Here is a 24958-nt window from a genome sequence, read left to right as displayed (position 1 = left end):
GGTTTTATCATATTTTGGCAAGTAAAGTGTGCTTTTGAGGTGTGATTTACAAATTGTTTTAAAGATGAAAGGATTTATCAAGTTTCTTTTCAATGGGTCAAGAGTTCCATTTTCTTGTGAGATAGCGCATGCAAGCAGGCACACAGACACACACTATGCCCAAGTGTTTGGCAGCTTGTACAGTGGGGAAGGAGGCCAAAATCATTTTCTGTCGTGCTTTTCCACATTCCAACTGACCTTAAATGACTCAGATTTATCTTCACCACTATCAACACAATCAAAATTCAGTGGTTTGGTCAAAAAGCCAATCTTGTTCATCTACATGTAGCAAAAGAAATTCTGTAGCTCTGTTTTTCTACAAATATTATGATTAAGAGATAGCACTGTACAGTATATGCTACCTTTCTAGCCTCAAGAAGCTGATAAATAGAACTCAACATAATATCATACAGCATCATGTAAAACAGACTGAATAATCTCGTGGCATGTTATACGCTTCTGAAAGGTTGGTATAGAGTAAAGTTCAAGAAGTGAAAGAAGAACCACTGTTCTAAAAGTGAAGCAGTTTAATCATGTAAACTTCAGCTCATGAAGTCAAGGCTGCATCGTAGAATGAAATTCAGCAGTGTGGCCAATGTTTTTCTTGTGTCCAATATAGGTTATTCTGTTAGGAGACAGGCTAGCACTGTGTTGATGAGAAAATGAGGACGGATTCTTAACATTATGAACAAAGTTATCTGTTGTTATAGCTTCTATATTGTGAGGCATTTCAGGGGAATCCAGGCTCTTTGCTGATGCAAAAGAAAAAAGTAACAAATTCAGCAGTGGAAAACACCAACCATGGATGAAGCTCGGGCAGTAGAACCTTACCATACTTTATCCACTGCTATCTACTAGTGAGGTTTCATCTAAATTATCATGAGATAACTTAGTTTAGTTTTATCAGTGTATTAATCAGAGGTAATTACTAGATGGTCTAAACATTTTGGTAAAATCTTATCATGTTTTTTATAAAGAGAGAATTCAAACTCTGTGTACTGATTAAGCAGTAAATGAGACAAAGTTCAGTGGCGAGGAATGAATTCCCAGATATATTTTAACAGCATAATCAATTATCCTCAAATTCAAATACTAAATAGTTTTTGTGCTTTAGTTCTACTAAGCATTTAAAAGCTCAGATTATTCTTTGCATTTGGAAGAAGGTTACATTTCTTAGAAAGATTTTCTAAAATGTAAGTATGTAAAATACATTTAACCAAAACAAGCAGCTAAAATCATTACCCTGAAAAGTTGAAAGTGAAAGGTGGTTTGCCTTGTATAGTACAGCTGTGTAAATTTACTTGCTATAACAGTAGATGTTTGAACAGATAACTACAGCTTTAGTCATAACTATATGAGACATTTGCTGTCAAGGATTGGTCATCTGGCCAGTCTACATAGCTTCAGGCTCCTTCCTTTAACACAGTACACCCACACTTAGCATGACAGTATGCTCTGGTGTAAAAGAGATGTATGGGTGTGCCAAAAATCAGAGCTTTCTTGCCCAAAGGGGAGGTTGAAGCCTGAAGCTCTATACAAATTTAAATAAAAGCACTAAAGCTTGTCATGTCATTTTAGCAAGGCTACAAAAAATAAGGTGCCCTACCCTGGCCTGGGAAAAGTAGGAAAGAGAAAAAAGGGGGAAAGAGGGAGGGTTCTTGTATATTGTAACAATAACCTATTTGAACCTCTACTGTTACGGTAAACAAAATGACACAGGTGCACTATGTTTTTCATTGATCACTGTTGCAGTACCCATAACCATATGAGTTGATTGCCATAGCTTAAGAAGACTAGATAGATAGAGAAGGTCCAGAGTCTAGAGGTCCTTCTGCAAAGTGTACTCTTGTTCTAAAGACTATATCTAGTTTATAGTGCCATGTCTCTAATGAACACAGACAGTCTGTAAATGGTCCATCTCCCAAGCCTCTTCCTGGAAATGTTTCATCTCCCAAGCCCCTGTTTACACTTACTAAGGATACCAAAACTTGCAAGAGATTTGAGATGCATGTCTAGGCTTAAAAAGGCCCTTGTGATCATTGGCCTAGTATGCACCTAGGAACCTATGTCAGGTGGACATTTTGAAGGTAAGGGTGAATTATGTATCCCTTGTCCCGTGGGTGCAAATCCACACTTTGAGGACGTTTTCGGTAACTGCCCCTGTTCAGATGCATGAGAAGAGAAAAATGGTGCTTTCTGGTCCTAAAAGGAGTTATCAGATCTGTCTTTTGCAAGTCTGTATTGATCTTTAGAAGAACTTTGGGTATTAGTGGAAAGCAGTGGAAGGCACAGAGGAACATTCCCATCCATGGGAAAGTAAAAAACAATCTGTTTTTTAGGCATTTTTGCAAGATGTCCATGAACAGAGCTGGCTTAGTGGAATTCCCCACAGGTGAAAAATCTCCTGTAAGACCTCTTAATATACCATCTATTCATGAGGATCTATCCTGGATCTGTTCAAAGTGTCCACTGTATTGTTTTGCTCTGACAGAATACATGTGGTCCGCAGAGTGAGATTATTCTGCATCACTAGTTTCCAGGCAATCAGAACTAATATGCACAGGATAATGTCTTTGATCCACTCTGTCTGTATACCACATTGCTGTAGTGTTTTTGATATCACTTACAGGGACCCTGTTGTGCACAGCTGATTTAGATCTTTAATAGCTTCACTAGGGTCATCACCTCTTTTAGAAGTATATGCTTTTTTCTGAAATGGGGCTTCCACATGCCCTGAACCTTGATACCTTGAAAGACTGCCCCCGTGCCCCACCCCCACGGGAAAGTCTGAAGCATCTGTCATGACTGCCCGAGCAGAAAGAGGCGGAGAAAATGGGAAACCTGGATTTAGCAAGACCTGACTGGACTACCACAGGAATTCTTTCTTGATGAAACGGAGCACTGGAATTTAAAAGGACAAGAGATAAAGATGCTGTACCTAGGAGACACCCTAGAAACATTAAGCTAAGGTTTATACAAGACTTTTTCAGATTAGATTTGAAATACAGATCAATAAAATATGAATAAAGAACTGAAAGGCTGCTAAGATGACTTGGCTGGAGGGAACCGAAATGTGGCAATCATCCAAAATGGGGAAATATGAATGCCCTGAAGTCTGCAAAAGACTATGACAGGGGCTTGGCACTTTGTATAAACTTCTGGAGCAGTATAAAGACCAAAAGGCAAATATTTAAACTGAAAATGCAATCCCAAGGCAAAAATAAAAATCTCAAGTAATCCCTGTGCTTTTTATGAACTGGCATCTGAAGTTATCTGTTTCAGGATGTGAAGGCAGAGAAAAAAAACTGTCTGCATTTTGGGAGAATGGCCAGTGTGTGTGTGTGTGTGTGGGGGGGGGGGGAGGTGGAGCTTAGGTAGCCACTGAGATTTTGTTTGAGAAAAACAGCCTAAGAGAAGGGAGAAATCTACTGGTTTTGGTGACCCTATTAACCAATAATATCTCTTTTTGAGATTCTGACACCTCCTTTCTTCTCAATTAAAAACATTCCACTTCTACTTGTATACAGACTGATGGTGGATAAAGACATGATTACAAGTGACAAAGAAACCCAGAGATCATGCCAATAACCTGTTTAATAAATGACTAACTAAATAAAGCACAGAACAAAATGAAAGCACACAATACCTTCACATCAGTACCATCTGTGGGCATGAACTCTTCATAAATATAAGAACCTGTTTTCCGTACAGTACTTTCTGGGGAGTATACACTGCTTCGACTACCAATCTGAAAGAGACAGGAAAGAACACGTTTTCAGAAAAACAGCCAAAGGTAGGAATGACTATTAAGATACACTGACAAACAAATAAAACTGTGAACAGAATTATTCCTGAAAATCCCGAAGACATGGAACAGCGATTTTTTTCACCGGGGAAAAAAAAATTCTGTTCCACAAAAAAAAAAAAAAGTTCAAAACACACACACCCCCACTACTTAAATATACCAAATCCGAGATGACACCACAGTGGAGGAAATGGCATAGTCCCAAAAATGGCCCAGTGATTTTTTTTTCTCTTGGAAAAAAATCGCTGTTCTGTGTCTTCGGGATTTTCAGGTTTCAGTTTTAAAGGAGTCGATAAATCAGTGTTCGCTATTTTAAGCGTTTGCTGATTTAATATAGAACCTTGGATTTCACCCCTTGGAAGAAAAGAGGCAGATGAATAAACTGGCTTATTGGCAATTCAGATACCAGTTTAAAATGAAATGACATTTATTACAAAGGGACACAATACTTCCAAAAGGTCAGAATGATTTACTAGAAATAAAGGTCTGCAGATTGGAGATCCCACAAATTGAGTAGATAGCCACCAAAAAAAAAAAAAAAACATTTTGAACAGCAAACAGTTCCACTGAACTAACAGGCTTTAAAGGGACAGAAATGGATTATGTAATTGAAATCTTCAAAGGAGGAAAAAGGTGCATAACCCCTTGAAGGAACTTTTTGACCAGCAAAGGATCAGTCACAGTACTGCCCTTGAAATGATCATAATGGACAGAAATGCTGCAGACATACACCTTGAAGATGGAGTGACTAATTCCAAGTCATACAGGTATCTGAGGTAAGTCAAATACAGCCAGAAGGCCAGCTTATCAAACCTAAGCCCACCTTAGACAAAATTACCAAACCAAACAGCAAAATCATCCACTGGTGTGTCAAAAAGAGAAGACAGTAGTACCTTTACAGTAGTTTTATAAAGCACTTTCATCTGTTAAAGGACTTCATCAGAATAAATAACATAGACAATCAATTAATTCATATAAAAGAATAGTACCAATCAACTTTGTTTCCCAACTATTACATAATTAACAATCAAAAAACTAATACAAGCTTAAAGCTTTAAAAACACACCACATTACAAAAAACATTTAATACAAGCAGTTTTATTTAACCCTGGAAGCTTATCTGCTTGCATTTTAACGGCCATAAAGTTAACTTCTTCAAATGCTGTTTAGTGTAACATCCCCTCTGTAATCAAAGGGCAAATGTTCCAAAACGGAAAAGTGAAATTTCTTAAAGGAACCACAAGTTAATGTATGCTTAAATAATGCATTGTTGCCATCCTTGACTTTAATGGCATACAAATGCTCTTTAATTCTTTTAGATAACTTTCTTGTGGTGATGCCTATATAAAAAGCATCACAATATGAACAGATGGCAATATATACATTAAACCCATAGAATTACATCATAGTGTGCATTAACTTTAATGCGTTGTACAAGCACATTTTTAACAATCCAGGGCATTCTTTTATTTTTATGGTGTTGGAAGTTCTTGAAGAAAGTTGAGGGGTAGGGACATTGTGAATCATACTGCACTGGCACAAATTAAATGGATTGCCAAATTACAGACTGATAAAATCCCGGCTCAAATGGGGTTGAACCTTTAAAATCTGCTTTGAAAGCTCACAGGTTTTCTTATCAGTTAATTGACCTGACTGCCCTTCTGGGTGTTGGATACTTAAAATTGGGCTATTTTTGTTGTTGGAGTAGATCTGAAGAAGCACATTTTGTGTGAAAGCGCTTACCTCTCTTTTTTATGCCTCCATTTTATGTTTTTTATTTATTTACTGTATTAACAGTATATGTTTTTAGCCGTGGTGGTCACATTGATTCTGTTTTCATATATAAAAAGCATCACAATATGAACAGATTGCAATATATATTAAACCCATAGAATTACATTAACTTTAATTGCTCTATCCATAAGCCTTCAATTGATATTTGGTCCTTCTAATATAAAATTACAGGCGAACAAGAACCACACTTTAAGCTTATTAGTATACACCAACATTTTTTGTATTGTCTTTCTCTTAGAAATTGCTTAATAGACATAGATTTTCTGCAAACAAAGTTTGGTGAAGAACCAACAACATGATATACACCAGGATTCCCTTTAAAAGTCCTCCAATTTTCACTGACAATATGTGTGGGTTGGTGGGAAACTCAGATACTTTAAAATATTCCCTTTTTTCTCATTATTTTAAGTTGTATAGGAAATTTGTTTATAATTTGTTTTTCATCACTGATACATCTAAAAATGATATAGAACAGTTTGTTGTTGGTGTTAACAAGAGCAGCAGCTTTCTGATTTTTGTTCTTGGTCATATGGGGAAAAGTGTACCTTATTTAGAAGTTGAGGTAAGTTGGGATTCTGTTAAATGTAAATTTTTTAGTAAGATCTATAGGAAACCATGTTTCTCGAATAACTACTTGCATTATCTTAGTGTCCACCCCACGTTCATGAAGAAAAGCATCTCGAGGGATCAAATGATTAGGCTTTCTCAAATTACCACAGATCAAAATAATCTTTTAGATCAAATCAAAAAAAATATTAGTATGTTTGTTGCTAGGGGTTATGATCAGTGTTTGTTAGAATGAACAGCAAAATAAATTATAAGCAAGAGAGAAGATTTTATCCCCCCCCCCAATTTTAGTGGGAGGTATGCCTAAGAAAACTAAAAGCAGTGAAAAATCTAACTGCAGTAATAGTTTTATTCTGCAAATGATGGTTGACAATACTAACATTAAAAATACTATCAATGAAAACTGGAAGATTTTAAAGGGTATCCTGACATATATCATGTTGTTGGTTCTTCATCAAGCTTTGTAAAAAAATCTATGTCCATTAAGTAATTTTTAGAGAATGACAGTACAAAGCATTGGGGCACACAAACAAGAGTAATGGTATTTTAAGTGTGTTTTTTGTAGCACCTGTAATTTTATACTAGAAGGACCAATTTTCAATTTAAGGCATATGTATAGAGCAATTAAAGGTAATGCACACTGATTCTAATTCTATGGGTTTAATGTACATTGTGATGGTTTTAATATAGCTATGACTACAAGAAAATTATATAAAATAATTAAACAGCATTTATATGCCATTAAAGTCAAGGATGGCAACAATATGTTGTTTAAACATACCTTTACTTGTAGTTCCTTTAAGAAATTTTATGTTTCCAGTTTGGAACATCTGTCATTGGATTATAGAGGGGAATGTTATACTAAACAGCTTTTAAAAAGGGAACTCTATGGCAGTTAAAATTGTAAGCAGATAAGTTTCCAGGTTTAATAGACACTATAGGTATTAAATGTTTTTTGCAATGTGGTGTGTTTTTAAAGCTTTGAGCTTTTATTAGTTTTTTGATTGTTAATTATGTAATAATTGGGCAACAAAGTTGATTGGTTCTAGTCTTTTATATAAACTAATTGAATGTCTATGTTATTTATTCAGAAGAAGTCCTTTAATGGATGAAATTGCTTAATAAAACTACTGTAAAGGTACTACTGCCTTCTCTTTTTGCCGCACCAGTGGATGATTTTTTGTTCAGAAGGCCAGCTTAAAGAGGTGGTGCAGTATATTCTGTCATCTAAATACAGAAACCTCTTATACTTATCATAGTACATATGTAAGCTAGAAGGCTTCCTGATAACTTAACTACTGAAAGGGCAAGTGGGGAAAGAAGAATCTAAGTCAGAGCCACATGCAAGTTGAAGCTAAATGACATCCCCCCCCAATGGGGGAGGGTGGTCCTTTGCTTGAAATAGGACAGTACTAGAGACCTGAGATCCTGAAAGGATATCCTTACCAGTCATGAGGCGGTAATGAGGTTGTACTTTGGTCTTTTCTCTAAATTTTCCATTTAGATGTTGAATCAGATGGGATGGTGACAGGGTGTGAAGCAATCTTTCCTACTATAGTAGACAGAACATGACCATCGTCAACTACCATTTTCTTTGCTGAAATGCAAAGAAAAGTAGAAGGACGGCACATGCTTGGGTACAAACAGACTGATCTTTGGGATACCCCACATTGGGAAAACTGTGACCTGACATGACCTGCTAAATACTTAGTTCTGGGAGAGTACTGGAAGCGTGATCATGGATTCTGCCACAACATACATTTTTATAAGGATGTAAAATGCTAAAATGGTCCTGATGCTGTCTATGGCCCAGTTGAAATCACCTCTTTGTGAAGGGAATGACAGGAGCATATGCTGCCTTGCTTGTTTCGGTCCCACGGGACAGACAGGCTGTCAGATCTGGTCTATATCACATAGTTGAAGTCTTATAACTTCGAACACGTAATGTTCGAACCATGTCTATATTATCTTACAGAAGTTTCTGAATATCGAATCTGATATGGTCGACACCATATCATTGAATTCTGAAACATCGAAAGATAAAAAAAAAATGCCTAAAAACAAAAATAAATAACTCCAGTATTACAACAGGCCCCATGAAAGTCCACTGAGGGGACCATAAAATGAGTCTTTGGCAACTCTTCCCTGCAAGTAGAATCCAGAAGGGCTGTGAGCTTTTCCAGTGCCTCAACTACCTGAAACACGTGATGGATGAAGGACCTAAAACAAAAAGATGTAATGAAAAGCATCTTCTTTCCCACCTTATCAGATGTATTAAACTCCTTATCAGGTGCTAAGGTGGGAATCTGCTGTTAGTCTCTGGACTGCAAAGATCACACAAGAGATGGTTTTAGGATGTTAGGATACTTAGAGAGGATGGCACTCCACTAAGTCATAGGCTGGTAAGAGGCATTCACTTTCAAGGCAGCAGCCGGCCTTAGGCATAGGCAAACTAGGCGGCCGCCTAGGGTGCCGGTCTAGCAGGGGCTCTTTTCCAGTATTTATTTGGTATAGGTAGACCAGGATGGGGGCACCAGGTAATGTGGTGGGAGGCACCATGGAGCCCTTTTGCCTAGGGCACCAGTTGACCTAGGGCCGCTCCTGTGGAATGCAGATGCTTCCAGGATACAAAACAACATTCTTGAGCACAGATCCACAACTGAAATTGTCCATCTACTATAGATGCTCAGCTACTTGTTTCTAGGAAGAAAGTAAAGAGTCACAAGCCAATCAGGGAGAAGAATTTCATGACCTTAAGTTGTTTCCTCTGAAGGTCATCTTTTGGGGGTGAACTGTAGGGAAGTAAGGTCTTAGGTATGTGCATCTGGGTTGCCTGAGTCTCTTTTCTAAGATATGAAGGGAGAAATCCCCCTAATCTTCGTTTCAAGACAGCAAAGCCCAGTCAAATTAAAGCTGAATATGCAACTTATAAGTCCTGGAGGTCAGATGATGGGGCACTGATGCACAGGATGTGTTTGCCAAAGGCAGGATGGGAATAGGAAAAGCCTGCCTAGCATCTGGTCCTGGCATAAGCCCATTTTTCCATAAAAGTGCACACCTGCATGACTGAAGACAGGTACAGTACCACAACACATCAATCTGAATTTTAGAGGCTGACCTGCAAGCCAAGGTGACGTAGGCCACAGTGGCCTCAACCTGAATCATTAAGCCCTACTGATCCCAAAGAGAGGCCTAGGGAGATGAATCTTCAGTCCTAACTGCAACTACCAGGCACTGCCATGGAACACAAAGACCCTTTTTCATCTGTATTCTTGCTGAAGGTAAGTTCCACATACCCACCTGGAGATGAGCATTGTTTAAACTCAAGGATGCTCTCCGTCCAAGGTGGCTGGTGGGGTATATCTCTTCAACTCTTTTACATATTTTTTATTCATCTGCAGGAAAAGAATGGGACCTGGCAATGCATATGGTTTGAGAAGTCATCTTGTGGTTGACTTAGCACTAGGATGGTGTGACCAATGTCCACCCTATATAACCTTTAACTTTCATAGAATATCATGGCATTCCAGCACTGGCTTGGGATCAGGTGTGAAACCCTCCAAGTGGTACCTTAACTGAAAAATCTTAATTTAACAGAAGGGTGGCATGGAGTTTTTCCATCCTCTGTCTTCAGATGACCAGGATGAAATACTAACATTCATAGCAACATCACTGTCATGCTCTTCCTCCAAATGATATAGGAAATGCTGGTGTTGGTTGTAGCTCTTAATCTAGTGATCTAGACCCCAGATAAACCCATTGATGGCTTGTTGATCTTAGGCATCAAATGCAGGACTTTTTTCCCATGATGAATGTCAGGACTGAGATCTGAATTGTGCAGGTGACCAAAAAAAAAAAAAAAACCTGGCAGATGGAGTGATGAAGTTATGACGCCACTGAGTGCACTGGGAAGAATGACATATACCTCTAAGCATGAGAATTAAAGAGAAGAAAGTAGATGAGCTAAGAAATGCAGGAGATGAATCCACTAAAAAGAACTCCTGATACAGAATGGCATATTTCAGAGGATTTATTGGAATTACACTTCCCATAATTCTGTTAATGTTGGCTTGACCAGAACCTACATAAATTCACAGCAGTATATGAGGACATTTACCTCTTACATATGATTATAAGGATCTACTTTCAATCCTTGAAAGCCTAAATACCCGAACGTTATTTTCATGAGACAAAAAAATAATGAAAACTAAAATCCTGAACTGTGCATTTTTCCCAGGGCAAGTAAACACTTGCCCAAAACTTCACGAAAACACACCGCAGTATCTGAAACCCACCAAGGTGTGGGGGGGGGGCACCCCACCAACTATATATATCAACTCCAGGAGAGCACTACAGTGAGGAAAAGGGCATATTTCCAGATGCTGGGCAAATATTTACTTGCCCTGAGAAAAACTGCAGGATTCGGGATTTCCGTTTTCTTTACTTTCATCTAGCAAAAATAACATTCGAGCATAAGGGCTTTCAACCAAGCAAAGCAGACACGACGACAGATATCCTCAATAGTCACAACCATGGCTAAGGTGTTTTCTGATAAATCACATAATTAACTATAGTTTGTTCAAAAATTTAAATATCACTGTACTGCAGGCAATCACTCAGAAACCAAACTGGCCATTACTGTTCCATATTCCAAAACAGTCCCTAGTCCAAAACAGTAATCATTTTCAAGCAGAATCATCTGGAATGGGCTACAGTGAAATGAAAGTGGGTGGGGAACTGTGTACAGCTTGATTTCTTCCTGCAATATAAAGATAAACAGCTGTGATGGTATGCCATAAGATTAAGTTCAAGTGCTGCAATCACTTATGCACAAATTAAGCCACACAACAAATTAAGCAGCACTTTGACTCTTAACCCTCTTCACTTGATAAAACACCCACGACCTACTGCTTTATTCCTGATTGAGGATTATATTTTCTTTGATAAAATATCATTTTACCAGCTCCAACAGCTTCAAAATGATTATTTGCAAAGTTGCAATTTTGAATTTGTGGCACAATTTCTGTATGTAATTCTTAGTTATATCAGAAATAACATCAACATATTCCAGCCTAATGAATACAACTATAAAAGCAGGGCAAGTATCAGGCTTCATTAGAAAATCACATTAATGCTAAAAACAGCTAGAGAAATCTGTCATATATTGACACAATCTTTTACACCTTCCCACCCCCTTCACCGTGTCATACACATTGGAATCAAGGTTCTCAGACTTTGTTTAACTATGGACTAGGTTACTGTCCACAGCCCTGTTTGACAATTCAAAAATAAATATTTCACATTACCTTTCGGAAGAGTCTTTGGCTGCCTCCTCCAGCTGTTGTGGGATAGTAGATGTACACATTGTGGTCCTCTGCACTAACAGGCTTTTCTACAAAAGGTTTGTGGAAGATTTCCCCATTCACTTCTACGTGGTCTTCTCCTTCCACCAGATTGCATTCTAGACAGAACATGAGACATGGAAAAACCATAGGCCTTCTTTTTATTCAGTAACAGCATAGCATTTAACTTTTAACAGTAATGCTTCATACCAAAGAATACTGATAACCATTGTAGATAGAAACATATACACACACACACACACACACACACACACACACACACACACACACACACGCACGCACACACACACACACACACACACACACACACACACACACACACACACACACACACACACACACACAATCGGTTATCTATACCTTAATATTCTTCAACAGAAATACTTTTTACTGCAAGCAATTCACTACATCTATGACATTCAAAAGCAGTTCTTAAAACAATATAAGGTAGCTACTTTTGCCACTAGATGTCTCTGCAGGCTCTGAAATAAATTAGCTTAAAAAAAAAAAGGTGAAAGTAAAGCACAAAAGTCCCCAAGAAGGTTCCTATAGGACCAGTCCTGAAGACCTTGACAAAATGCAAAAATGTATGGACAAGCACACTTACAAACCTCTCTTACTGAGGCATCATGTGAATACATGAACAACCCTCAAAAATATAGTACCTCTGCATTACCCTATGTGAATTTTTCCAGTCTTACTTTTTGGTATGTGCAGAGTGCGAATAGTGTTAATGACTGTTCAGTGCATGCTCTACATCAGATCATCTGGCATAAACCCTGTGAGGCACAACTGACTTTTAATGCTAATTATGCCACAGCTGCTTCATCAAACAAAGTGACCTTAAAACCCATTCATGAATCCTGTTACTGTAATCAAAATCCCTCTCTGTGAAATATTACCCAATCGTATCTCTGGAAGCATTCTGCCATGCTATGTATCCTCAGATTATGCCTTCTTGTATAGGAATCACAAGCAAATAACTACCTAATACAGATACACTTGTGAATAACATTAGATCAATTGATATTTTTGGCAGTCTTGCATAAACATCTCTGTGCCTAAGAAGGAAGCACTGCCACAATTTATGTCTCAACATAACATTCAATACACCACATACCAACTCATTTAAATGCCACTTGGTGCAGAACTTCAGCATCTTGTTAGGGTATGGGACGGTTCAACCCCAGATGGCTTGACCTCATTGAAATGGCAAAGCAAGAAGGAAAAAACTACAGATATTTTGACATAAAGATAAGAAAAAAACATTATATACAGCTTGTGCATCCACACATTTACTGAGAAAATGTCAAAGATTACCTCAAAAAAAAAAAAGCAAGAAAAAAAGAATTCATGAAGATATATCACTCTTTAAAACATTTGCATTTGAACTACATATAATAATATTACTAATGTTAATGTAAAATAATATTAATGTTTGCAATGTTAAATAATATTGATTTTACAATTAATTTAAAAAACTGTTATTGAATAAATTCATTATATTATTACAAATTAAATAAAATGTTAAATAAATTAACATTAAATAAATTAAATACATTAACATTTGCATATAAAAAAGTTAAATAATATATTAAATTCCAGTGAAAAAAAATCACGATTGAAATATTAAGCAATAAAATCCATTTCTAAAACTTTTTCTTATATAACTGGGGTCAAATCATCTGGGGTCAAACTGTCCGCTAGCTACTCCTATAGACAATAAATGTAAATTTAAACATGAAAGTCTATACAATTGCACTGGGGTGGAATCATCCTGCTTCCTCTTGCTAAGCTCACATTTTACCTTAAGTAGATTCTCTTCCACTCCAAATACAGTAAATTTCCAAGATATACTATATACACAATCAGCGACAGCACATTATACACAGCTTGACAAAACCTGCCATTATTCCCTACCTAGTCTAATACTAATGCCCTTAGCCCCAATTAGGAGAAAAGTGCAGGCCTAAAACCAGATCAGTGATTATAGTATCTGCTCTCACCATAATATGTAGCCTTTTTACATACTCCATCTCTTTTATTGAATCATTTTATCCATGTAGATTCTGTGAATTCCTCTGGAGGTAATCAATGGTTATCAGGAACAGCCATAGGTCGACTGGTGCCCTAGGCAAAAGGGCTCCACAGCACCTCCCACCACACTACCTGGTGCTCCCATCCTGGTCTACTTACACCAAATAAACACTGAAAAAGTGCCCCTACTACAGCGGCACCCTAGGCAAACGCCTTGCTGGCCTTTGCCTAAGGCCGGCTATGATGGTTATTCAAACTCCCCACTGTTTTCAACCTTCACAGCTGTATATAATGATATTTTCTACCTTCCCTCAAAGGTTATCTCTCTATACATTAATTTGATTGGTAGTTATGCAGTATTTTTACTACCTACCACTGCTGACAGTTTGCTTCAGCAATCTGCCACCCTTTGTAATGAATAACACTTCCTTGTATTTCCCTATCAAAGATTTAGAAATTACATACTTACTTGTTCCAGTATACACTTGTCATTGAGAGATGGCATCCATATGCATTCTAAGTATATGTTCCCGGTTCTCATAGCTCTGTGATATTCCTCCAAACTTTCTTTTTTTTTTTTCAAGATTACATCTTCTAGTCCTTCTTTATATGACATACACTGCAGTCTAAGCACCATTTTTGTGGGCTTCCTCAAAGCAGCAGCTATCCTTTCTACATGTTTCTTTTTTTTCATGATGTCTCTATTGAAAGATAAAGTAGTCCAGATATAGTCTTAGAGAGGTGGCCGATAATATTTACACAGGTTATGCACCTTCGTATACTTCACAACATTCCATCAGCCTTAACTGATGCTTTTTTATACTGAATGCTCAATATACAATCCTCTGACTGGAGCACTGTTGAATGTTACATGCACAACTCTATCTCTAATATACTTATTCCCTGCCCTTCTTCAACCAGTGTAACCTATCTAGATGTACAAAGCCATATTTTAGACCACTCTTTCGGTGTTGCCAAGTTGATACATTTTCATTACTTGTCTTCACCACCTTCAAATCTAGAGCTGATCTGCAGTATCAATCCATTATGTCATGCTTTGCCTCCAGATCTTACAAACTGTCTGTTTTAAGTTCCTTTATCTACATTTTATACAACAGTTCTACACACAATCTGCAGATGATTCATTGTCCATATGCTGCCCAGTTCCAACTTGGATGCCTGCCTCAATCCATCTAAGAACATCCCAAAAAACGTTCACTGTCATTAGACTGTTCAGGCAAAAAGTGATGACTGCAGTGAATAACAGAGAGAGACAGACAGAAAGACAGACAGAGAGAATAGCAGTGGAGGCTACTAGGATTGGTATGATGGGTATGGGGATGGTTCTGAGGGAGTAAAGATGATCAACATTATGGCTACAACAACAGAGGGAATGGTGGACAGGCCAGCTATGGTTATGATGGGTGCAGGGATGGCTTTAAGGTGCAAAATGATGTCATGAAGGATAAAAAGCAGGGCAGGAGAGGTACCAGAGGATAACTATAATGGAAAAGGGAGTAGGGTGTAAAAGGAATGCCCAGGGAGAAAAGCTCCAAGCATGAGTAAATTATAACATTCAAAACATCAAAAAAAAATGACTAGTTTCAATTACATAATAAGACATGATAAGAAAAGTTATTCATTTGTGAACAAAGTATGGTTTCATTAGAGTAGGTGTACAAAATAATCAAGTCTTGATTCTTTAGTGGGTTTCATGTACAATCAAGCAAGAGTTAAAGTATTTGAGCATTAACATTCCTTTGAAAAAAAAGAATCATTAAGTTAGAAAAAAGAAGAGAATAGGAAGGAAAAAATTGGAGGTAAAAAGTGCGTAAGTAATAAATTATTCAAGAATTGTAGGGGGGTATTTGCCCTGGAAGCAGGAGAATAAAAAAGAAAAGTATGATTCAATCAGGCTTTGAGCAGGGGCAAAGCCAATGTGTTTTTAGGTGATCTCTGAGGTGTTTCTTAAAGATTGGTGTAGATGAGAGAAGTGAGTGTACTAGGAAGTTTGTTCCAGATTCTACCCACAACATTGGAAAAGAGCGACTCTCCCGCTTTGTTATTAGATAAACTGTTGGCAATAAGCAACTTATTCGAAGAGTGTAGTGTTGTAAGATTTTTATATGGGGAGATCAAATTAGAGAGGATAGGAGTATTAGTAGGATGGTGCAGGATTTTTTGTGCAATTACCAGTTGATTGTATTGTAGTTGGTTTTGTAGTTCTAACCATTTGAGTTGTTGAAGGTTGAGACAGTGGTGGGTTCTATAAGGGCAGCCAGGGGCAAATCTGGTTATATTATTGTAGCTAGTTTCAAGTTTGGTAAGATTATGTTTTGATAGGTTGGTATAAATGACAGATGCATAGAATAGGGTAGAAGTAAGATGAGTCTGGGCAATGGATTTCCTAGCTAGTGGGGTAAGAAAGGGTTTTATTCTATACAGGGAGCCTAATTTTTTATTGACAGTTTTTATAGTATTGTTAACATGGGCATCGAAGTTGAGGTTATGGTCAATGGTTATGCCAAGGAGATGAGCAGTAGAATCAGGGAAAATACAGGTTCCATTGTCAGAGGTAATAGTGAAGTGGATTTCTGGAGATTTTTTGGTGGGAGTAAAAAGCAATAGTTTAGTTCTTTTAGGGTTAAGGAAGAGGTGACGTTGGGTGAACCACTTTTCAACTGTCTTAAATACAGTTTGTGTAAGGGTCTGGAGAGAGGAAGAAGACTTGGCAGTACAGATAAGAGTAGAGTCATCAGTGTATTGTATACAGGTGGATTGTGGAAAAACAGTATGGAGATCATTAATAAAAATGGAAAAAAAGAAGAGGGCCTAGGATAGAGCCTTGAGGTACTCCAGTGTTTACTGGGAGGCATGTGGACAGATTATTGTTCCAGAGTACTGCTTGGTGTCTGTTTTCAAGATAAGATTTAAACCAAAGGATTGCTTGTGGGTCAAGAGTGGGCTTTTAGCACATTGATAAGTAGGTTGTGATTGACCATGTCAAAGGCTTTAGATAGGTCAATAAATAGAGCAGATGAGAGAGAGTTATTGTTTCAATTCCTGTTTATACAATCAATAAAAGTTAGCAGGGCAGAAGTAGTGCTATGAAAGGGCCTAAAACCGTGTTGGCAATTTGCAAGTAAGTTATTGAGGAGAAGGTGCTGAAGTAGTTGATGGTGAATACATTTTTCCATAATTTTGGCTAATGGGGAGAGTAGAGCAATTGGTCGGTAGTTGGAGATATCAGTAGATTTACCTCCTTTGTGCAAGGGGATTATATGAGAGACTTTCCATATGGAGGGGATGTAGCCTTCTGAGATGGTTCTGTTTATAAGGATGGAAACAGGGTATGCTATGGCTTTAGCTGCAATTTGAAGGTATTCTGCTGGGAGGCAATCAGCAGAGGGAGTGCAGGGTTTGAGTTTTTGAAGGAGTTTGCAGATAAAGGATGTTGGTACAGGTTGCAAATGTAGGGAGGGAAGTGGACTGTTAGTATGTAGTGTAGGAGTGGGGGTAATGGGAGCTAGTGTTTGAGTTAGAGTTTGAAAAGCTTCAATGAAGTAATTGTTAAAAGCATTAGCTATTTGCAGAGGGTTATTACTGGGAATAGAGCAGGGAGAAGGAGTTCTAGCATGACCTGGTTTGAGAAGTTTATTAATGCCAGACCAAAACTTTTGAGGATTTTTAGTGTGTGATTGTTGCAGATGGAAGTAGTAGTTTTTTTTGTCTGAGATTATATCCTTTTTGACAGCATTTCTTAGCTGTTTAAAGTATAGATGGTCTGGGTAATGAGTTCTCTGGAAAAAACAACATCAGTTTGTGTTGTTATCGTTAGTCAGCTTTCAAATACTTAAAAAAATGCCACCCCAGAAGTGCATGGATAAAGATGGCAAGTTATGAAAAACAGAATTTAGAAAGAAAAAAGTCTGTACATTACATGTTTTTAGCTTTGTCTCCCAAGGACGACTCATCAATACAAACATGCCTAAAAGAAGATAGTTTAATCAAGAAACTTTAAAGGGGGGGTAGCTACCATGATTTATAGTAGGAACACAAACTGCATCATTTACTTACCTTCAGGTCTGTCTGGGTCCCGATTCAGCACTGCATATCGTGGGAGTTCAATACCTTCAGCCTGTAGAATTCGGTATACCTCCCGCCTACAAAAGCATAAAGGATGACTCTTTCAGTATGCAGCAACTTCAAATTACTTTTTCATAAGGTACTAAATCATGCATTTTAAGCACCTAGATGGAAGAGGAAGCTAACATTTCAGTGACTTAATGCACTTACCTCTTAAGAAATATAAAATTTCTAGCCTGCCTGACAGCAAATGCGCTAAGCTCTTTGCCATTGCACTTCATCATGTTTCTAATGGACCTACTACTGTACCAAGAAAGTAGCTGACATAAATGGGTAATGAGTTCTTCTTACATTGTTTTCCTTGATTTTATTTTGCATTTGTTAGCCAGAATTATATAATAAAAAGGTCATCACTGTTCAAATAACACACACACTGACTGAACACCCAGTCAGTGTTCCCATTGTACTTCTGGCATATGCCAATAAAAAGAAGTCTGGACACTAAAGTATCACTCAACAGCTGGCTTTCTATTGAAATATGCTTTACAAAGCTATCGTTACATTTTCTTTATTTTCTTTATTTTTATTTTACATTTGTTGACCGGGATAGTCCGAGTGGATATATGTCCATTTTCAGCGGAAGCCCGGGGAGAAAAGCTCCAAGATAATAATACACATTGAACATTTAGTAAATGCTAGTTTCAAGCAGATTACAGTCATAAGCAATACCAGCATTAAGCACATACATTATAAAACGCTTTAGAAAACATAACATTATTTTCAAAGTTAAAACATATATAACATTACATTCAGGTTTAAGACACATTAGTTGAAGGTAAGGCACCTAAGTAACAGAGAGGTCACTAGTTGGGGTTAGTGCAAGGACATAACCAATGAGTTATGAAGTATTTCTTGAGTTTGTTTTTGAATTGAGTTAGTGAGGGTTCTAGGGTCAAGTCAGCTGGGAGTCTGTTCCATGTTTTTCAAACAGAGTTGGCAAACAGAGATTCCCCAGCTGAGTAGTTGGATTTGTATTTTTGAACTAGGAGTCTAGTGAATGATCACAGTGGCCAGGTGCTGGTGTAGGGGCTGATAATATTTTTTAGTGCAGGTGTACTTTCTGGTTGGCAAAGGACTTTATGTGCCACTATTAGCTGGTTGAACTGCAGTATGATAGGCAGTTCAAGCTATCCTAGGCAATTTAGGTTGTGACAGTGGTGTGTCCAGTAGGCTGTGCCAGTAGCAAATCTGGCAATGTGGTTATAGCAGGATGATAATTTATTAATATCTGTTTTGCTTAAGTTGGAGAATAGAGGTGAGGCTTAGAGAACAGTTGATAGTAGATGGGAGTGAGCAATTGCAGTTCTAGCAAGTGGGGTAAGGTAAGGTTTGATTCTGTAAAGACAGCCAAGTTTTTTATTAACGGTTTTGATGTTATCAACTATGACATCCAGTAGTTTACTTTGGGCTTCTGGGGAGATGATAGTGCCATTGTTAGCGGTTATGTTGAAGGATGGCAGGGGGGGGTCCTGCATGTGGGGGAGAAGAGGTGCAGCTTAGTTTTGCTGGGGTTTAGGATTAGATGTTGATAGGTGAGTCATTTTTTCACTGTATTGAAGATATTTGGGGTTAATGTGAATAAAGTAGTTGGTGAGATGTCAGAACAAATCAAAGTGGAGCCATCCGCATATTAGGACAGACAAGGCAAAATATGAGGAAACTGAGTGAGGTTCTGCAAATCTCAACACACACAAAAGGTATGGTCACCGATCCCATGAGCGATCATACTGCCAGTAATGATACTCCTTACCTGTCCATAATTGTGCAGAGTATCCCAATTTCCTCGTGCTTTTACCCTTTCAAATAGAAAATTTTAGTTTTTTTTTTCAGGTAAAGTATATAGGATTTCTGCAATCATACCACAGACTGCTGGAGGAAAAACAAAAACAGACAGAGAAAATGCCATGGAAATGCTCACTTCTTTGGCTCTGATGTACTGTGCAAGTGTAAAGACAAACATATCTTACGCATGCACAATACATCACAATCAGCTTGAGGAAGAAGAACACCAAAGTACCATTATACAATGGCATTATTTAAAGAAGATAAGCATTTTTTTCTTAAACAATATCATTGTATAATAGCAATAACCCACTCCTGAATGTAAGTATCACATGATTTACCCACATATGGCTTTGTTTGATCACTCAGGCATCACCGTTATGATCAAACCACACCAACGGTGGATAAATGTTGTGATATCCACACCCAGTCATGGATTACTGCTAAACTGTCTGACTGGGCATGAGAACTCCTTTCAAGCACAGGCTTGGGGGAAAAAAGTTCCACATGACAGATAACAGCATTATAGTACAGAAGCTTTACATGGCAAACAGCACTAGTGATATATAGTAACAGGGTACATACATAAACAAAACATAACAGCACATGCACTCTTTGTAGGGCACTTCATCACGTATTAACCAGAGACATGACTTCCACAAATGAAATGGGAGAAGTTGAGACCTAACACTTAAGTTAAAGTAATATTTAAAGGAGAACTCTACCCAAATGTCATAGTCTATCTTTACAAAAAGTGATTTTCCTTCCCTACAATTCAACACTACACACCACCACATACAGAAAAAGCATAATTTAGTAATTATTCCATATGTATTATGTCTGAACTTACTTATGTTTGCCTTTCTTTCCTGCATTTGTCTCATCATTGGTTGAGACACAAGGGATACTAAGACTGGCGATATAATTAGGTCTGATCAGTTATTCCAACTAAGGAGTCATTAAGAAAACAATGGCTAGTAAACAATGATAATTAAATGTGCCTTATCAGTCACAGATTGCCAGCATTACACCTCAGATAAAGTGTAGCCTGAAGTCTGAACAAAAGTAGGACTTTCAAGCTTAGTTTCCAGATGCAAGAAAAATAACCTCACACTTAGTATATTTATCTATTTACAAATTAGTTGTGTTTCCCAATTGTGAAGATAGGTGAAGGCTGCCAGCCTAGCCAGATAGAATTTGGTGAATAATTCTGTCATTTGTAAATATTAATATAAGCCACAGGCCTGTTCTCTTAAACGTGAAAAGACTGTATTGGATGTTGAACTGGAAGAAATTTAATAACAGTGCACTCTGCTGCAAGAAAGCTGATAAGTCAAGCATTGTGAAATTCTTTGATCAAAAACTCTGAGCCAAGATGTCTAGAGGGAGGCATTCTGCCTTTTGTTTTGAGGCTAGAGTTAATGGCTAGAATTTACATGTATAATTTCTTTTATTGCTCCGGCTTCCGGACCAGCTGCAAGATCAAAAGGGCTATTAACCTCTGAGTTTCTGTTAGCCTGGGAACCAGTAAAAAAGGGTGTAATCTGAAATGAATCAGTGGTACTGTTATCAATTTAAGGACAGAAAGAATGAGGACATTTAGCATTTGTATTGAGAACATCCAACTCACCAGCACTGCCTGTGCTCTACACGTATGTTTATTTTAGAACTGTGTTTTATCTTAGATATAGTTAAGAACTAAGAAGATTAGATTATTTGTTTTCTGTATTGATATCAGAACTTTTCTACTGTATTACTTTAAGTATTTCTCTATGATCTCTGAACTCTCGACTAGCACTGTGCAGTAAGAAGTATTGTCTTGTGTTTTTATTATTTATTACTAAATATTTTAAACCTTTCAACTGTGGCTTTTTGTGTAGATATAATTTAAGCTCTAAGAGTACATTGCATTTATTTAGTGATACTGGCCAAGCCACTCCAATAAGCCTTGACTGTTTCAGTTGCACTTACCATTTGGATAATAATATTGCACAGTAATAATTGGGACACCCTTTGTGCCTTTTTAGTAGCTGATAAATATTAGTGTGTGGTGGCAAGCAGTACTACTGTATAGTTTGGGTAAAAGGGGCACAGCTGGAGAACCTGTGCCAGCCTTCCCCAGGAGTGCTGTGTGGTTGTATATAACTCTTATCTCAAAGTGTGTGTGTGTCAGCTATTTGGGCAGGGACATGAAGCACTGGTTTGACAGAGAGGGTGCTGGAGGTTTTAGCTTGCCCACTAAGCTGAGATCTGGACCCTATAGCAATGCTAGTGGGGAGTCTTATTAGGGACCTGGAGAGAAAGGGAGAAACCAGCCCCAGACTGACTGTGATCTCTGAGTGCTCTTAAAGGAAATTGTACTCTGCTGTGTGTGCATTTATTATCCTTTCCCTATATGGATGCCCCTCACTGGAGTTAGTGGTGAGGATTGAGGCTCCCTGACTGCTCGGCCAGTGCATGGGCATCACACCAATTTTCATCTATTTTTTTTCTTATTTTCTAGCAATATTTGATTTTGCATTTTTCTACACTGTATTTTCTTTTAAAAAGCATGTTTCGTCTGGTGTTTTGTTACAACATTTTTGCATTGTATACAGTATTTTGTTTAGAAAAGTCAGTGAGTTGGGGAAGGAATATTAATATAAAAAATTCTAATTCTAACTACAATATTAAAATTGATGAATACACCACAATGCAACACAAAACAATCTCAGCCCAAGTTACAACTATTAACCTCACTGGTCAGATTTCTCACACTTCAACACTGAACTAGTGTTGCTACATTGAAAAGAACAATTAATTCAGCTATATTTTCAAACCTCCATTCAAATAGTCCCTAAACTGCTGTAGCAAAAATGGCTACTAATGAAAATCACAGAAAGCAAAGTAATTAAAAATGCAGATTAATGCTGGCAGTCACAGTCCTTTTGTAAGCTGTTGAGACAGAAAAACATTGTAAATGATCCTCACAGGTCTATTTCTCTAAAATGACATCAGGAAGGCAAAAGCATTGACTATAAAATAAAACCATGCTTTCAGGGCATTTTAGGGTATAAAAGATTAGAAAAAATAATAACCATTTACTTGGATACAAATGCCTTAGTAATGCAGAAAACTTCAATATATTATACACACATACACACACACACACATATATATATATATATATACATATATATATATATATATATATATATATATATATATATATATATATATATATATTGTTCCACTTTAAATAATCGAATGTTCAGAACATCGACGTTCTAATCATCGAGACCAGAACTTCGATGTTCAGAACATCGAAGGTTTAAAGTGGAAGTGCCAAGCAAGTGAGATTGTAGAATGTTGGGTGTGTATGCAGGGCAGCAACCACCAGATGAATATAATGATGGAGAGACACAAATTCAATACGAGAAATCAAAAGCTAGGCAAAACTATGGAAGCATATGTTACTGACTTAAGAAATAAAGCAAAGACATGCAGATTTGGAGATTTACAAGACAATCTAATAAAAGACCACCTTGTATGTGGCGTTAATAATGATATGATGAGAAAAAATTCTACTATGTGAAAGTAAATTAACATTGAGCAAAGCTATTGAAATTTGCCAGATACACTAACTCACAGAAAAACATACTAGTATGTTTGCTATATCTGCTGCTGAAAATGTCGACGATGTGCAACAAAAAACTAAGACAATATGCCCTTATAAATGCAATCTGAGGAGCTATGCCACACTACCTGCCATTGTTAATTGTCATTACTGTAGGGGCAGTCATGGACCTAACAAGAAAAATGCTTAGCATATGGCCAACAATGTCACAAATGCAAAAAGTTGAACCATTTCAAAAGGTTCTGGAAATCGACACAGACATAATAAATGTCATCCAAAAAAGACAATAGATCAAACTGAGACTCTAGCAGACCCTGACAATGGTGATGAAACCCTTTATGTTGATGGAGTTTCTGTGGTTGGCAAAACAGTTGACGCAGTGGATTCCCACTTGTCAGCAGAGAGTGAAATATTTTGCACTGCACTGTACAAATTAATGGGAAACCAGTAGAGCTTAAAGTAGATGCTAGATCTAAATGTAACATCATGTTAGTAAAGCTTATGTAAAAGTTGGAGAGAGCCTTCATATGTAGGTACTAGGCTATCAGCCCTAGGGCCTACACAAGCCTAGCCAAAAAGGTACCCAGGCTTTCGCCACCCAAGAAAATTATTTTCCTGTGCCCATGTCAAGCAGATCCACAGAGGTGATCCCTGGGGTGAATTTCCTATTTCCCATTCAATCATCAAGATTTTTCTTGAAGAGTGCTAATGAAGAGCTTTATTTGATACAGATAGGTAGTTTTTTCCAGAGTATGGGAAGTCTCTGGGACAGGAATCTATCCCTCCAGCATGTTCTGTTTATTGTGGTGACAAGGTTTAAATCCCTAGAGCATGTAGCTCGGAGGGATTGGGATTTCTTTAAGTGGAGGATGTCCAACAGCTCTGGGTCTGACATCGCTTTGTATGTTAGGCAGAGATCATCTCTGATTAGCCGATATGCGATGGAGTAAAGCTGGAGTTTTTTGAGATGGCCTGCATAGGGCATCTGTTTGAGGCCAGTAATCTACTTTGTGAGGTATTTCTGTGGCCTTTCCAGTTGTTGTAGATGTCTTGTGAGGTACCTACCAAAAGGGGCATTGTACTCTATAATGGGTCTAATGAGTGATGTGTAGAGGGGAACAATGACCTCTTTTTTCCTGGATGAGAAACCTTTTGTGATGAGGTGTGCCACGTAGAAGGATTTCCTGACTACTGTGGCAATGTGATTATCAAAGGAGAGACTAATGTCCACCTGTGTCCCAAGGTCTCCTATCACACTTTCGATGTTAAGTAGACTACCACCTATGTGGTAGCTCATGGGTCCAGAGTTTTTACCAAAGGAGATGACAATGCACTTTTTGGCATTGAGCTTGAGGCCATGGCTTTGACACCAGGCATCTGTCTCAGTGAGGCCCTTTTGTAGGATGTCCACATCATTAGGAGTTTCAATTATGGCTCCTAGTTTGCAGTCATCTGCCAACTTCATTAGCCAAAGACCTTCTGTGTTAGTCTGTACTTTAGAAAAGTAGATACCAAACAAGAGAGGACCCAGGACTGAACCCTGTGGGACTCCACTTGTCACTGGTCTGAAGGAAGATTTGTAGTCTGCTACTTTCATAGTGTGGGTTCTGTCAGTGAGCCAGTTGGCAACCCATCTTGTGACATAGGGATTTATACCTAGTTTGGTGAGTTTATCTATAATTCCAGAGTGGGGTATGGTGTCAAAAGCCTTGGAGAGATCTAGATTCAGCAGTCATACCTCTGCATGGGTACCGTGGAATTTGCCCGTTCTGTCTTAAGAAGTGTGAAGTTGGCTTTGGAGATTTTTTT

General features: G+C 37.8%; 1 protein-coding gene across 2 annotated transcripts in view; it reads right to left on the bottom strand.

Moving 5' to 3' along the window:
• The window catches only part of LOC122806915 (inositol hexakisphosphate and diphosphoinositol-pentakisphosphate kinase 2-like), a 1544141-nt gene that overhangs the window by 908882 nt on the left and 610301 nt on the right, over positions 1–24958 (bottom strand). For both annotated transcript variants that reach the window (XM_044077730.1, XM_044077729.1), the window contains 3 exons: positions 17683–17768; positions 11512–11666; positions 3686–3787 (listed from right to left, as the gene is read on the bottom strand). In XM_044077730.1, the coding sequence (XP_043933665.1) occupies positions 3686–3787; positions 11512–11666; positions 17683–17768 (343 nt within the window). The remainder of the gene's footprint in view (positions 1–3685; positions 3788–11511; positions 11667–17682; positions 17769–24958) is intronic.

The sequence above is a fragment of the Protopterus annectens genome, chromosome 7.part0 (genome assembly GCF_019279795.1).
Source record: "Protopterus annectens isolate FY-2018-M chromosome 7.part0, PAN1.0, whole genome shotgun sequence".
NCBI classification, from domain to species: domain Eukaryota; kingdom Metazoa; phylum Chordata; order Ceratodontiformes; family Protopteridae; genus Protopterus; species Protopterus annectens.
The sequence above is the reverse complement of the archived record's forward strand: the minus strand, read 5'-3'. Positions and strand labels throughout refer to the sequence as shown.